The following is a 15,508-nucleotide window of genomic DNA, read 5'->3' on the forward strand; positions in this document are numbered from 1 at the left end:
GCAAGTCACACTTGTAAAAACTTTAATGATTGCTGTTCATCGGTTAGAATTATGCAAGAATACAGAAGAGCAATACTGGCAAGCGACAACGAGCTTAATGTGCAAATACAGCGGTAGCATTGGTGTATTATAATTCATCATTCATTAATCGATTGTCCATTTATGCGACTTGATAAATGAACAACGACGGTGCGCATCTTACAACGATCTCTTACTGTCAAAGTCAGAAGGTGCAGAAAACTTGTACACGGTTCCTATTGATAATAAATATGACGCGAGAGCGATAAAACTTGGAAACTGGATTCTGAACAACAGTTCATACGGCTTGCGACTCTATCTCGCATACACCTAAAACGTTTAATTTGTCTCGAGACTCGGTTTTTTGTACCTTTTATCATCAGACTTTGTTTCCGTGCTCCCTCTTACTTTTTTCTTCTCATTTTTTTTCGCTTTTTTCTCTTTTTTTTGGTTTTTTTTTTTTTTTTTTATTTGGCATACAAGTAGCGACTTAGTCATGGATATGCTTAGTCGTGTCGACACTTCGACAACAAGACAAACGATGATACGTTTCGCGTTAGTCTCGTAATAGCTACTAGAAGAAATAGTTCCATTTAGTTGTTGTTGCAAATACACTTTGGCGTGTAACAGGTAAATCGTCAAAAATTACTTAGATAATATTGCAGCAATTTTACTTTTAAGATTCATGTCGATTAACAAAAAACAAGGGATATACAGGACTTAAATTTCGGTGATATTTCAGATTGCATGTGTTGCTCAGTGTATAACATTCTGTGTGCCAAATGTGGATGATCCGTAACTGAAAACACAACCTGTACCTGTTTTGTCCACTAATCTCGAGCATAAATCAGAACACCAGAAACCGTAAAATCGATTTGTTCCTAGTAATTTCAACAATTTCACAGACAACGTTGATTTGAAATCTATGTCGATTGTAAGTTCTATTATTAAATTTTATTAATAGATTACAGTTTTCTGGCTTATATTATTTCTCCACAATATTCATTCCAATAGTAAACTACAAAGACAAGGTAACAAAATTAATTTAGGATATAGAGAAGAGAATATCAAATAAAATAAAGGTAAATGGTTTAATGTTTTATCTTTCACATTACTTTTATGCTGTTATGTATATACACCCACACTAGATACACATGATGAGATATGCTAAACTATCAATAACATTTCTTCAGGATACTGCTTGAAAACTATGAAAATAAAATGCTTATTTTTGCACAGCTTTTATGTATAGTAGCATCCACAATCCTGCAGCCTGTATATGCAACAAATTGCTAAAAAACATATTTTAAACAATGTAATTAATTTTGAAATATCTTTCATACTTTCTACCTTTTTTTCCTAGAAATGTTAACACTCCTTCACATTTTCTTTATTATCTATACATATGTATATTTTATTTTCTCAATTCTATTAATAATTTTATCCAACTGAGATATTCTAACATAATAATTGGTACATAGATAATATAGATGATATAAATGAATTTTTATGAATGATTATGTAACATTATACAAAATTAAAATAAAAATGTTTAGTTCACACTTCTAATATTGAATTAAATAATTCCTAAATAAATTGAAATTTTACTATGTTTCATTAATTAATATATATATCAACAGCAAAAAAAATTATCGTTAGGACGATATTAACGAATGTAAACGAATTTAAACAGAAGAAGGTGATCAAAATATTTTGATCCTATCATCCTACATACTAGAAATACAAAAATGTTTGAATTTGAAAAGGAAGTTAACACACAGATGTAAATAGTGGATCACAGAAATCTGAGCCCTGCTAACAATTGATCGACATATTCGCTGCAGATGTTATAAATAAATATACATGCGTTTTATAACAGACACGTTTATAGAAAGATATCTAAACAGAATCACGCGTTCACGCATTCAGATACGTTCATATAAAATTTTGCTATTTGATAGCCGAAACTTTACATCCATCGAACCTGTGTACAAACAAGATTCAGACATTCATCCACATTCCAAGCATTCATTACACAAATTTATTGTTTATATTCGGAAACATATAGTTTATATTTTGATATTATCGAGCGAGAAGGAAACATTTTACCATCGCAGATATGCGTATAACAATTGAGTTTAAAACGATTTTACTTCTACAACCAAAATAAAATGCATTTCATCGAAGAATTTCGATTAAGATAACGCATAATATTTTCTCTTTTCTCTCCTCTCGGTTTATCACGCATTTCGCGGTTGCCAGAGGTAATACCGTTTGTAAGTAATAGTGCACAGAGAGAAATTTTTGAGCATCAGTGCAAATCACGCTTCGAAAATTTTCTAATAATGTAACTTTTCTTTCTTTTCTTTTTTTTTTTTTTTTTAATCGTATATAGTAACGAAATAATTTATTTCTCGAAAAATATCTATGAATTGACCAATGATTTATTTTTTTATACGTGCACACCGCATGTTACTGCCCATGGAGCTTATAAATTATTGCAAGTTTTAACATTAACTTGTCAGATAATAATACTAGACATAACAACAATATATGTTTGTGATCTATTTTTATAAATAAACAATAATTTATACAAGTATAATTTTTAAAAAATGTATATATATAGTATATAGAAATTGAATATTTATTTTAACTAGATAATTTTGTCGTGATTTTAATTATTTAATTCGAAACAATAGTTCAATAATTATATAATAAATATTCAAAAATTAAATAATGCGAGGTCAAGCGACAACAAGAATTGCAATTGCTTATTTATACTCTCGTATTTAGAATACTTATAACAATATCTAATTAGCAAACCTTTCACACTTACATGCAAGACTGAATTTAGTCTTTACACTTTGTCCAAACTTCCAATACGTACAGAAGATTTACTTATATAACAAAGAATCTTTATAATACAATGTTGATCAGGTAATCATTGGAACACAAGTGGTGAGCTATTAAATCAATGAACAACAATAAAATATAAATGCCATTTTATAATATATTCATAATATGTAAATTATTCATGATGAGGCAGATAATTTAAAATTATCTTACCCCATAGTTTCCAAGTAAGCCCCATAGGCAGATTATAAAAATTCGAAAAAAACTTATAGCAACGCGAAATAAAGCTAGTTCAAATTTGAAATAACGGTGTGGAGATTCGATTGACTATATATAAATTTTTTTCTTCGCTACCCACGTTTATCACAGTCCACGCATGACTCGTTTTGTCTCTTAGTATTTTGAAGTCCTAAACGCCAACAACATTTGAGCAATCCTTCGGGTTGTTTAAATACAAAACACCCATCTAACCCATAAACACCACATGACTAGAACATCATAGAGCGCAAAGACAAAACCTTGTCTGCCGCTTAAAAAGCGAAGACATTTGTTTAGTCTAGCTTGCGTTGTTCGCATAACTCTTCTAAACCTCCAGTCTTTCTGCATAAAAATTATAACTCTTTATTTGATATCTCTAGTCATGTAACGAGGGTATACTTAAAATATAGACCATAAGAGATACTTACAATGATGGGAGATAGGGAGTACCCGTATGATCTAATCGATGTTTATCTTCATTTTTCCAGCTTGAGACAGGAATATGTGGAGGTGGCAGGAAACTCCTTAGCGACTGTACAAGCTGTATTGTATCCACCAGCGCTGTAACAAAACCAACACAAAACATATACATTTCATTTTCATCAATGGAGAAAGATTGGCATGATCTAAAAAGTAGTCAAAGAAACACAGTATTTAATATCTAATAACATCACGCATCGATATTATGTAAAATATAAATAATTTATAAGAAGAATCTATTTGTAAACCTAATGGAAATATTATATTAAAAGATAAATCATGATAGATGCTATGTATTTTATTACTTTTTTGCAAAGCTTCTGATTGTTTTCCATATGGCTTGCACATCGCAGGACGTACACAAGCTTTCATCCTTGCCATGTTCTTCATAACTTCTGCAAAAGCCCTTACTATTTTTTCTTGTCCTCCTGTAAAATTATAAAAAAATAATCATTTTTTAAAGACATAAATTAATAAACATAAGTAAGACAAAAATTTAAGATATAAATTAATAAATAAAAACATAAATATAAACATAGTTTCAATTTCATAGATTAAATACATACATATATATGATCTACTAACCTTCTGAATTTGAAGATGCCCGAGATCCTTTCTCATTTTCTAATGGCCAAGCTCCATTATGTAAGGCTAACAAATCCTTATTTGCATTTCCTATTCCTTGTAAATTTCCCAAACCAAGCCCACTGAGATTGTCCAAATTATCTAAATTCGTTCTTAAGAAGTCTGTTAATTTATGATCAGACATTGGAATATTAGGTATTAAGGATTCATAATGCTGTTTCCCAGTGGCTACTTTTTTTTCTTGTGACACAGGTCTATGTGGAATATTTAATGATGGACGGCTTGGAGGACGTTGAAGATTTATTTGGTTCCCAGCACCTCTCATTTCTGCCAAATCTGCTGTTGATCCTCCTCCCATGTGAGTATTTGGATTAGCACTGCTTAATGTCTATAATATAAATACATCAAATGTAGTTGATTTAATATGTAAAAGTTAATTCTTTTTTTATAAATAAATTATCAATAAAAATGGCTCTTATGCTTACTGCTTGAAAATCTGTGTTATGAGGGAAACTACTACGTAAGAGAGAAGCTGTTGTTTCATTTTCTTGAATATAAGTTGGTGCCATATGTCCCATTTTTTGAGTTAACTCGAGTTGATTTTTGTAATAACGGCAAGCAGGATTTGGACAGTTTTGTACCACCTCTATTATAAATTCTTTTTCCATACCAAAACATTCCCGTCCGATAGTGTATGATTCCATAACAGCTCTAACTGTCCCTTCTAAGCCCAAATGTAAACCATGTGGACCATTCATATGCTTTAACATCACAGCATTTGCAAAATGTTCATAGGGCAATATTATTTTTCCATTTTCTCTAAGCACTAGCCTTCCCTGAGAGTCCAAAGCTATTCTTGATGCCATCATCCTATTTATACATTGCAGAAAATGTAATAAAAGGATTGTAAATTTTACATAAAAAGTTATGTTTTATAAAAGAAACTATACAGACAATTTACATTTATATATAAACATACAGTATAATATATTAATACATAAAGACAAAAGATCAAGCAATCTTACTGCAAATAGGCAGCACTTGGTATCATAGATGCATCCTTGAATTCAGAAAAACATTGCAGCAGTTCGATGCTTGGATTCCAACCTTTGTTTTGAAGATAGGCTTGTAATAACATATACATCTTTTCAGTAACATAACCAGCGCTACTTGGTGTACCAGGGTAACCAGATCCTCCACCTGGTGGTCCCATTTCGGTTTGCATACCTTTGGCAACAATGTTTTTCATAGTTTCTGCTAAGTCCATCCTATGCAAATAAAATCATCTTTTCAAAATACAGAAAAAGATTTCATATCATTTCTACAATTAAAAAATTAAAAAACACGTCATAAGTATAAGATTGAGTAGACTAAACTGAATTGCTAAAGTTATGTGTAATATCAGTTACAATTTTCGTAGGCGGTAACATTTCTCTTTCTTATAATACATAGAAAATTTCGTTAATTTCTGATGAGTTAGATCTCATAAAAATTAATTTACAGAATAGTACACATTGGATAAATTAATTCGTAGAAAGCTATTGTTGAAAATATTAAGATGTACAGTAGCCGTACCGATGCTAATTGACACATGTAATAAAAAAGGGTCAGGAAAATGTGTGTAGGTTGCCAGGGTAGCAAGCTTGGCATTTTAAAAATCCATGCATATTCGAATCCTCCGGCCATTGTTATTTTCGGGATGAAGACGTCTAAAGAAACGATAAAAAAACACTGATGCGAGCCACCGCCCCCCTTTAAAAGCGGGGGGAATGAACGTTTTGGACACTCACCCCGTTACCGAGCACGACTTTCACTCACTCGAAGTGTAACCGGGAACACTACAGGACCCGCTTATCACCCTAATCGCCGCTACTTGGCATACCCTCATTAATGATTCTCTTCACATTTACAAATAACATAAATCGTGATAATTATTTCCGCAAGGATTGTTTGCGCGGCTGGCCACCAGAGGCGCATTGCCTTCACGATTTTTACTGTATCCACGTATGTATGCACCTACGGCATTTCAGCGCTTACGCGACGCCACTTTGCGCATTTATCAATATTACTTTTTGCAATTGCTATCACCTCCGAGACAGCCTTCCAATTTTTCCTATCGATTTAACTAAAAACTATATATTATGACTTTCATCTATATCATGACTTATATTATCTTCTTTATATTTTGATTACAACGAAATGAGTTTCATCTTCTCTCTAATATATTTCATGAAATTTAATCTCTATATTTGATTATACATATGTATATTGTATTTCATTAATATGTATCCCTAATTATTGTTTTCGAAGTAAAACAATCATTTTACATTTCATATGTTAAAAGTATAAGTAATTGGATAGTAAAATGTAGTACATATAAAATTGAATAATATAAGTTATATTTTGAAATAATTTTATATATAAAGCAGTATTTTAATATTGCTCCTATAAATTTAGTAGTGCTTACACTACTCATTCTCGACTTAGAAATGTAATAACAAGTAACATAATTGCGCACTGAATATTTTGTGTTGTTTATAGAAAATTATTTTCTATTTATAAAAGCATTGCAAAATTATAACTACACATGCTACTCTATTATAATTACTCGTTTAATTATTAATGGGGAGTATAAATTATATGTATAATTAACTAAAAATAAAGTTTACATTCTCAACATTATAATTATATATATATATTTTTATAAAACATATATAGATAAATAAGTACAAACATACATTTATGCACAATTTAATTTCTAAAGCTAATTGTATTAGCGATCAATTTATATTAATTTGTGATATTTCATATTAATATCTACTATAATGTATTACATATATATTATTTGTAACATTGCATAATAACGTCCTTTTATAAGTTAACATATTGAAGTTCATCTTTAAAAAAAATTCAAATTTAAATTACTTACACACACAGCAGTAATACCAATCACAAAAGCAGAAAAAAATATTCCAAAGAGCATAAACATGGCCTCGCGGTATAATCACGCTATTCAGCGAGTTTTAGCAAAATTAGAAGCATCCATAAATTCGGAAAATTATTATGAAGCTCATCAAATGTATAGAACTTTATACTTCAGGTGGGCCAACAACGTAATTAATCAACATCGTCAAAGAATCGTTTTTATAGAATCGTCGATATGATTGCTTAACCTCTTCTTCCAGATATCTTGGGCAGAAAAAGTATTCGGAACTTTTGGAATTACTATACAATGGTTCTACTCTTTTATTACAACACGAGCAAGTACGTAATCTATTCTACTTTCTCTATTTTTCATTGATTTTACAAATATGTCGCGAAAAAAACTATTTTCAAAATGATGTCGTAATACACATTCTTAAGTGTTATTTACAGATTCCTTTCTCGAACAATCTATAATTAAGTTCTATTATCAGTTATCATTAATGTCTGTTATATTAAAATGTACTCTTATAAATAAAAATCAAAATGTTGTGGAATATTCTAGAATATTTTAAGACATAATGTTCTATATCAATTGATAATACTGTATAACATTGAGTTGTATATAACATATTTGCAATTATTTATGCATATTATACAGATGTATAAAAAAATATTGTTATATTATTATATTTTATTACTTATAGCATGCAAGTGGAGCTGACTTAGGAATCTTATTTGTAAATGTTTTAACACAATCAGGAATAGAACCTTCTCAAGATTATTTCGAAAAAATTACAAACTTGTTCAGTATAATGAGTCCTTTATCACCTGAAAGAGATGTATTTGTACAATCTGCACTTCGATGGAGTATAAAAGGTACAGAATATAAAACGGGTCATCCAGATTTGCATCAGAAAATAGCACAAGTATTTTGGAGAGGTAAATTGATTAAGATAATAAACGTCTTTAAATATACATTCATATAATAATAATATTATTAAAGAAATTTATTATACATTTTTGTAGAAAAAAATTATATAATGGCAAGGCAACATTTTATATATAGTAGAGATGGTTCTGGATGTGCTGCGATGCTTGTCGAGCTCCATGAGCAACGTGGTTACAAAAATGAAATAGATCTTTTTATAGCTCAGGCAGTTTTGCAGTAAGTACGCACCTCGTTAATTTAAGCATCTAAATAGTATTTAAAGTACTTTAAAACAATTTAGAAAATCCTGTTAACTTATTTTTAGATACCTTTGTTTACAAAATAAAACTACTGCACAAGAAGTTTTCAATTCTTATACATCACAGCATCCAAAAATAAACAGTGGTCCACCATATCTTCTTCCTTTACTGAATTTTTTATTTTTTTTATTAAAAACAGTTGACAGGTGAGTACAAATTTTAACTCATTTGTTTAATTATTAGAAAGTTGTAGGAAATTTGTAGCAATATTATATTCTGCATTTCATATTTTTCAGTGGTAAACTCGCTGTGTTCACAGTACTTTGTGAACAATATCGAATATCTTTAAACAGAGATCCATGTTATCGACAGTACTTAGATAAAATAGGGCAATTATTTTTTAACGTTCCATCCCCACGTCCCCGCAATCAAGGATTATTTGGTACACTTTTACAATCATTTTTTAATGGTCTTGAAGATGAAGGTTCAGATGATGAACAAAGAAACACAGCTTCAACTTCACAAACAGCACAAGAGCTTGACTGATTAAAAGTTACACGTCACTGTGCAATGTGATGAAAGTAAATAATGAACTTTGTATATATGCATATATATATACATAATATATATATATATATATATATATATACATACATACATATAATAATGTCCCATATATTTTTAATACACACATTGCGTTGATGTAGTAGATATTCAAACATTGTATTAAAATTAATTTTCTTAAATGATTTGTACAGATAAACTTATTTAAAATAAAAATATGTGGGATGCATTTCTAGAGGAATTTTTCAAAGTTATAAGTTAGGAACAGTTTTCAAAAATTCATTCATCAGAAAGTAAAACTACATAGAAAGAAGATATTTGTTAAAAATAATGACTCTTTATACATGTCTTTCTTTATATCACCATGGAAGGTCTCTTTTGATACTATATTTGAGCTATTATTTGATATGTTGGAACTTAATGGAAACTTTCAAATTATACATATGGAATAATTTATCCATTTAAATATCACGATGAAGCTTAAAAACAAACTTGAACTTTGAACAAAATCCTTGTACTAATAATTATCTATATACGATGATGTATGTTCAAGAAGAAAAACGTATTTGAGTGTAACTGCTGAAATGAAGATTTATTTTATATAAACTTAATCGTGTGACAAATAAACGTTACATTATACACTTATAGCTACAGAGAAGGAGTGCTTAATGCTATTTGTTGCTGAAATACTAAATGAGTGAAATTAATCTTATGTATGTAACTGTCATAGCGGGAAGTAAAATATTTATTTATCAAACTCTGTACTAATATGATTTATATTGTTTACAAATTTTAGCGAGAAAAGAATATATATTTAATTATGAAAATAACGTGGCCATGATTCTATAACAAAGCACTTTTCAGTACTAATAAGAATAATGTACAATTGCTGTGTATTGAATCCAAAAGTACAGGAAAAAAATATGATGAAGGATATAGATTTATAATAAGTATATACATATACGAACATATGTGTATTCTTGTAGTATATATGTATTATGGGTGTAATAGCTTATGTTTCCATAATTTTTGAACATAGCAAACATTTTGCAAATATGCAATATTTAAATTTATTACAAACACACATGGTTCCATTTTAAACAAAATAAATTAAAATTTGTTGATAAAGTAGATTTTTCGTATAGTACATTGACAGACGTGATATGTATTTGTTTTTCATATTAATATGCGCGCGAACATTGATATAATTTTACATACATTATTTAGGAAATTATTAAAATTTATACCATATACAAATATTATATATATGAACACATTATCCTTAAAAGATTTATCACGAAACAATAAATAAATTGAAATACAAAACATTGGAATACTGCGTATATAGATATTATACATAATAGTAAACAAAAATAACATACAAATAAAAATCTTATTTTATTTACAATTGCAACTTAAAACGTCTTATTTCAGGTCCATTTTTTAAATATAACTATACTGAATGTAAAAAGAAATGCAATGTCACAAGGTATCTCAATTAGAAAAACTAATCTGAAACGAAACAAACAATATAAAAAGTTAATTCCAATTAACTATTCCTAACTACATTCATTTCTATTGAGCAATAACTGAATATATGATATTATAAATTAGTTATAATATTGTAATCGAAAAAAATGATACTGATTGATAGTAATGCAGGATAATTTATGTGATAATTCTAAATAAATATCAATTATCAATTCGTGAATAAATCTTGATTGTTAAATAAAAATACACAGCTCTAAATAAAGAAACATGAAAATAATCAATATCATAATATAGTTAAAAAAATTAAGGATTGATTTTTATTAATATTTTTGTTTAGAATTGGTAAGCAACGAATAATAGCAATGGAGATATTTAAATGTTGATGATTAATACAGCAACATTTAGAATCTTATAAACAAATATCATAAAAATAAAGTATAAATATTAAATTTTTTTATGTAACAATATAGGAGAAAAACTTTTAATATTCGTGTTTATATAAATGTAATATTCAAATTTCTCTTAATAGTAATTTATGCAACTAAACTTCATTTTTCAAATGAAAATTTAACTCACGTATACAAAATACGTTTATATTTAGTTGCAATAATAAATGTACAAAGTTCTTAAAATTTAATGAACAGTATGGAATTTATTATACTGTATGTATAAGTAATGCAATATTGTAATTCACATAATGTAATACCTTTTAAATGTATAATTAAAAATTATCTTATATTTAATTTCTTAATGTACCCATAATAAGCATTTTTAAAATAATTTATATCTGTAAAAACATTATATATGTATATAAATACATATTTCACACAGAATTCATACATGTATATATTTATGTTTCTTATGAATAATTACAAAACATAATTCCTTTAAACATATTTTATTCTTTTTTACAAAATTAATAAAAAATGAATGCAATACAAAAAGTCATGTAAGTAAATATTTATAATGTCATAACAAGATTATACCATCAATATTCTTCAAAACCGGGAATAGGAAATTGCCTAGAAAATGTTTCAACTTCTTCTCTTAAAGCTGTAACCTTTGCCTTTATGTTGACATCGGTATTTAATACCCTTTTATAGTCAATAAGTTTAGGACCAGAAATGTTAGACACTTCCTTAGCAAGTAATAGCCCTAAAAGAAATTAGAATCAAAGAATATTTTTTGTATACTTTTAATATTTTCAATTCTATTCTAAGATATTATTTTAAAACATATGTACCTCTGTGTATAAAATCAACAACTTTATCAATATCTTTTTCAACTAAACCACGAGTGGTTAATGCAGGTGTACCAAGTCTGATACCACTGCAATTCAATGCACTTTTATCACCAGGCACTGTGTTTTTATTGCAAGCTATGGAGATACTCTCCAAAATCTTTTCTGCTTTAGCTCCTGTAATGCCTTTATTTCGTAAATCTACAAGAAACATATGAACATCAGTTCCACCTGTACTGATTTTATAGTCATGCTCCTGAAGTCTTGAACATAGTCTCTTAGCATTAGCTATAATTTGTTTCTGATACTGAAGAAATTCTGGTGATTTAACTTGTTTCATTGTTGTAGCTATGCCTGCAATTGCATGATTGTGAGGTCCACCTTGTAGTCCTGGGAATACAGCCTGATTAATTTTATCTTCCAAATCGTACATAATTTGTTGACCATCTTTTCCAATTTTTCTGACTCCTTTACGAAAAAATATAACACCAGCACGAGGTCCTCTAGTAATGATAAACAAAGAAATGTTCTTTTATAAGGAAATGAGAAGCTATTTACCAATAAGCAATATTTGCTAGCAATTACCTTAAAGTCTTATGAGTTGTAGTAGATACAACATCACTATATTCGAATGGACTAGGAATTAATTTAGCTGCGACTAATCCTGATACATGAGCCATGTCACTAAATAGATAAGCATTATTCTCATCTGCTATTTCCCTGAATCGCTTGTAGTTTAAGCATCTACTATAACAGGAAACACCTGCTATTATAATTTTAGGCTTAAATAAACTTGCTTGCTGAGCTAACTTATCATAGTCAATCAAACCAGTATCAAGACTAACTTTGTATGGCATTGATTCAAAAAATATTGATGTTGCAGAAACCTTTTTAGTTGCAGAAAAAAAACCTAGAAAATTGGAACAAAAGACTTTAACATCTATAATAGCATAGCTTATAATGTTTAATATGAAAATTTTATGTGGTACCATGTGTAAGATGTCCTCCATCAGGAAGATCTAAACCCATTATACGACCATGAGGCTCAATTAAACCTGTGTAGACAGCAAAATTAGCTGGGCTTCCTGAATATGGTTGCACATTACAACCCCATTCTTCAGGATTTAAATCAAATGCTTCCAAAGCACGTTTTTGTGCCAACAATTCAATTTCATCAATGTATTCATTTCCTCCATAATATCTAAATATATAAGGACAGTTTTAACGATTGATAAATATGTAAATACCTTAAAAGATAATGATAATTGTAAGTTATAAGAAACATACCTCTGACCAGGAAGGCCTTCACTATATTTATTGTGAAGACAAGAACTTAAACATTGCAAAACACTGAGAGATGTAAAATTTTCACTAGCAATCATTTCAAGACCAGACTCTTGCCTCTTTCTTTCCTTTTTCATTAATTCAAAAAGTTCTGGATCTGTTTCCCAGACATTCTTATAAATTATTTCAGGCATGTGCTATATAATTAAAAATTCAAAGCTTTTTAGTGTCTATTTTATACATTATCAATATAATTATCATTTACTTCGTATAATAGAAACAATTTATTGGAGTAATGCTATTCTATTTCCTGAATATATACTTGTTTATTTCTTAAGTCTGCAGGGGATATTGCAAAATAGTGTTTAGTTATTAGTCTTTTTATTATCTTGATAAAGTTCAAAGTGTTTTTACTGATAACCTTGTGTATAGCATGACACAATGAGATTTTCTTTATCAAGAGGCATATATGTTTTACATACAAGACTCTCCGATTTCCTACTATTTCCTATTAATTACTTATTTATATTCAATTATTTCTATTACTTATGAATACTTTGATTAATATTTTTTAAATTTAAATAAATATAGTAGATTCTTAGAAGCATTTTAGCAAATAAAAAAATTGTCCACAGAAATTATACATTAATAATCAAATATATAATATAATATATAAATATATAAACATTTTTGTACAGCTTATTTAATTATTATGCAAATAATAAAATAATAAATTGAATATAATATACAGCGATAATTATAAATAATTATTAAAAAAAATTTAAATATATAAGATAATTATAAAAAAAACTGCATAAAATATTATTTATACAAAAAAGTAGCATTATTACTACTGATTGTGCAAACAAAGATTAATTATAATGAGAAATAACTTTTACAATCACTCACGAGTTTAAGTGTACGACACGTGGTTGAAAAATGCACGTTAGGATTTGAATCTTGGAAGACTTCTGATAGTCCTTGAAGAACACGATCTTTTATATGCTGCGTACGGCTGATTAACAGATTGTCAGCCAATCGAAAACCGTACCGATTTAAATTTGCCCAATTCATTGTTATAACAAATAGTTTCTTAAATCATATATATACAAAAGTTCATGAAATGTACAAGGTGATTAGAAATTTCTTAAATAATTCACATATTTATTGTAACTGACGCATTTAGCGTTGTATTCTTTAACCTAAAAATTGTAAAGGAAAAGAACTTCAACGGCTCAACCGTTGATATATGTAATGTACACGCGCGTAATTTTTAAGTATAATTGTTTTGTTCAACTATGAGAAGTGATTTAAATGATATGTAATGATAAAAAAAATATTTGAAATTGTTAATTTATATAGCAATGTAAAATTGTTCCTCAATAAAATACACAACTTTCAAATAAAAAGTGTTATATTATTACATGAAGATATATGTTTCAAAAAATAAGATTCCTATTTATTACTAATTTATAAAGAAATCGAATACGTAGTAATACGAGATGTAGTATAAATTTAATATAATAGAAAGCGAATTTTTTTTGTAATTCAATAAAATATTTTAAACATTTTTTTAGAACAACTGAAATTGATTGTAATTATCAAATTGAAATATTTTAATAACTGTTATAAGCGATTAAAAAAGTTTCTTGTTGTTGGCCTTTCTTTATAAAGGATATAACAGACCTAGACACTTCCTTGTTGTACCAGTTTAATTAAAATTCTTCGATCATTTAACTTCACTTTATAATTATTCAGTTCGAAATATTTCACTGAATTGCAATGCAACTTAGTACATGCTTTAAATGTTTTCCTGATAAGAAATAACGATAACAGATTTTACAGTTTTACTATAAGTAATACTACTTTGAAAGTATGTAATTCACTATCGACATACTTACTTTCCTCGAATACACGCAAGTCTATAGCGTATATATCACATTTTTTAGCGACCAATGCACTCGACATTTTTATCAGAACCGTTTAAACGTTCTTTTCTTATCATATTACAAAAACTTTAAATATTTTTGTCAGATAGATTGTTCCTTCTCATCTTTAATGATAACTTAGCAAACAATAATACTACATCGGGAAATTAATGTTGTTACAATTATGACGAAATTTCTAAGATACAAACATTTACGTAATTACCACTTCGTAATTGGATGAGCATTATAAACATGAAAATGATTGCACAATTAAAAAGGCAAACATTTGAAAATTTAACAATTTATTTAAAGAGATTATAATACACTTGTATATATGTACTTTGTAATAATTACTCGTTAATTATATGTTCATTCCAAAAAAATGTTTACAAGTTAATTTCTTGTCGTGATAAACAGATTATCATAACAATTTTATACTCGCACACAGCATTTTTTATTTTGCTTCTTTTTGTTATTTATTATTGGCATTTTAATATTTAGCATCCCTGGAAATTTCCGGTAATCGAAGAAAAATTAAATTGCGTTATATATAAATCATCATCTGCTAAGTAAAAGTCGTATTTTTATTTAATATGATTTGATAATATTTGTCCTCAGTCCACTAAAGTAACACAACGTGCTATTGATTGACAAATGTCATTTAAAGACAAAGAAAATGTTTCCTCTTTTGTCA

At 28.2% G+C, this 15,508-nt stretch overlaps 4 protein-coding genes across 8 annotated transcripts in view; 2 read left to right on the forward strand and 2 right to left on the reverse strand.

Moving 5' to 3' along the window:
• Positions 1-4,667, forward strand: part of LOC100646428 (protein-L-histidine N-pros-methyltransferase) — a 41,295-nt gene extending 36,628 nt beyond the window's left edge. The window contains exons 6-7 of one of the 4 annotated variants that reach the window (XR_002308178.2): positions 761-952; positions 3,618-3,894. Coding sequence is in view for 3 of the 4 variants with exons in the window: in XM_048410239.1 (XP_048266196.1) it covers positions 761-810 (50 nt within the window). In the remaining variant the exon portion in view is untranslated. Of the gene's footprint in view, positions 1-760; positions 989-3,617; positions 3,895-4,446 lie in introns of those variants that run through there. The other 3 variants (XM_048410240.1, XM_048410239.1, XM_003398796.4) reach the window with 3 other exon arrangements.
• Positions 6-6,122, reverse strand: LOC100651412. Of its 2 annotated transcripts, XM_012313454.3 has the most exons (8): positions 5,985-6,121; positions 5,770-5,903; positions 5,220-5,462; positions 4,680-5,064; positions 4,195-4,582; positions 3,915-4,037; positions 3,558-3,690; positions 6-3,471 (listed from the first exon to the last, which is right to left on the reverse strand). In XM_012313454.3, the coding sequence occupies exons 3-8, from the start codon at positions 5,459-5,461 to the stop codon at positions 3,423-3,425; spliced, it is 1,320 nt and encodes a 439-aa protein (XP_012168844.2). In that variant the 5' UTR covers position 5,462; positions 5,770-5,903; positions 5,985-6,121; the 3' UTR covers positions 6-3,422. The 2 variants fall into 2 exon arrangements, with proteins under 2 accessions (XP_012168844.2, XP_012168843.2); XM_012313453.3 differs by lacking the exon at positions 5,770-5,903 and having other exon boundaries at positions 5,985-6,122.
• On the forward strand, positions 6,061-10,592 carry LOC100652048 (Golgi to ER traffic protein 4 homolog). Its single transcript, XM_003398758.3, has 7 exons — positions 6,061-6,198; positions 7,132-7,294; positions 7,380-7,458; positions 7,824-8,058; positions 8,146-8,284; positions 8,373-8,513; positions 8,604-10,592. The coding sequence occupies exons 2-7, from the start codon at positions 7,182-7,184 to the stop codon at positions 8,851-8,853; spliced, it is 957 nt and encodes a 318-aa protein (XP_003398806.2). The 5' UTR covers positions 6,061-6,198; positions 7,132-7,181; the 3' UTR covers positions 8,854-10,592.
• Positions 10,593-11,244: 652 nt separating this feature from the next.
• LOC100651292 (serine hydroxymethyltransferase) lies at positions 11,245-14,754 on the reverse strand. Its single transcript, XM_048410238.1, has 7 exons — positions 14,573-14,754; positions 13,796-13,978; positions 12,890-13,083; positions 12,592-12,803; positions 12,188-12,512; positions 11,606-12,105; positions 11,245-11,517 (listed from the first exon to the last, which is right to left on the reverse strand). The coding sequence occupies exons 2-7, from the start codon at positions 13,958-13,960 to the stop codon at positions 11,351-11,353; spliced, it is 1,563 nt and encodes a 520-aa protein (XP_048266195.1). The 5' UTR covers positions 13,961-13,978; positions 14,573-14,754; the 3' UTR covers positions 11,245-11,350.
• Between the last annotated feature and the right edge of the window lie 754 nt (positions 14,755-15,508).

The sequence above is a fragment of the Bombus terrestris genome, chromosome 11 (genome assembly GCF_910591885.1).
Source record: "Bombus terrestris chromosome 11, iyBomTerr1.2, whole genome shotgun sequence".
Taxonomy (NCBI): Eukaryota; Metazoa; Arthropoda; class Insecta; order Hymenoptera; family Apidae; genus Bombus; species Bombus terrestris.

What these genes read in the sequence shown, in the direction of transcription:
- LOC100651412 (XM_012313453.3), bottom strand. Translation starts at nt 5,461, where the DNA reads ATGGACTTAGCAGAAACTATGAAAAACATTGTTGCCAAAGGTATGCAA. An exon ending in ATAACACAGATTTTCAAGCA is followed by an intron (nt 4,583 to 4,679) that starts GTAAGCATAAGA and finishes TTTATATTATAG; the next exon opens with ACATTAAGCAGTGCTAATCC. An exon ending in ATCAGAAGCTTTGCAAAAAA is followed by an intron (nt 3,691 to 3,914) that starts GTAATAAAATAC and finishes GTTTTGTTACAG; the next exon opens with CGCTGGTGGATACAATACAG.
- LOC100652048 (XM_003398758.3), top strand. Translation starts at nt 7,182, where the DNA reads ATGGCCTCGCGGTATAATCACGCTATTCAGCGAGTTTTAGCAAAATTA. An exon ending in TATAGAACTTTATACTTCAG is followed by an intron (nt 7,295 to 7,379) that starts GTGGGCCAACAA and finishes CTCTTCTTCCAG; the next exon opens with ATATCTTGGGCAGAAAAAGT. An exon ending in TTATTAAAAACAGTTGACAG is followed by an intron (nt 8,514 to 8,603) that starts GTGAGTACAAAT and finishes CATATTTTTCAG; the next exon opens with TGGTAAACTCGCTGTGTTCA.
- LOC100651292 (XM_048410238.1), bottom strand. Translation starts at nt 13,960, where the DNA reads ATGAATTGGGCAAATTTAAATCGGTACGGTTTTCGATTGGCTGACAAT. An exon ending in GAAGGCCTTCCTGGTCAGAG is followed by an intron (nt 12,804 to 12,889) that starts GTATGTTTCTTA and finishes TTATATATTTAG; the next exon opens with ATATTATGGAGGAAATGAAT. An exon ending in TGGAGGACATCTTACACATG is followed by an intron (nt 12,513 to 12,591) that starts GTACCACATAAA and finishes CCAATTTTCTAG; the next exon opens with GTTTTTTTTCTGCAACTAAA.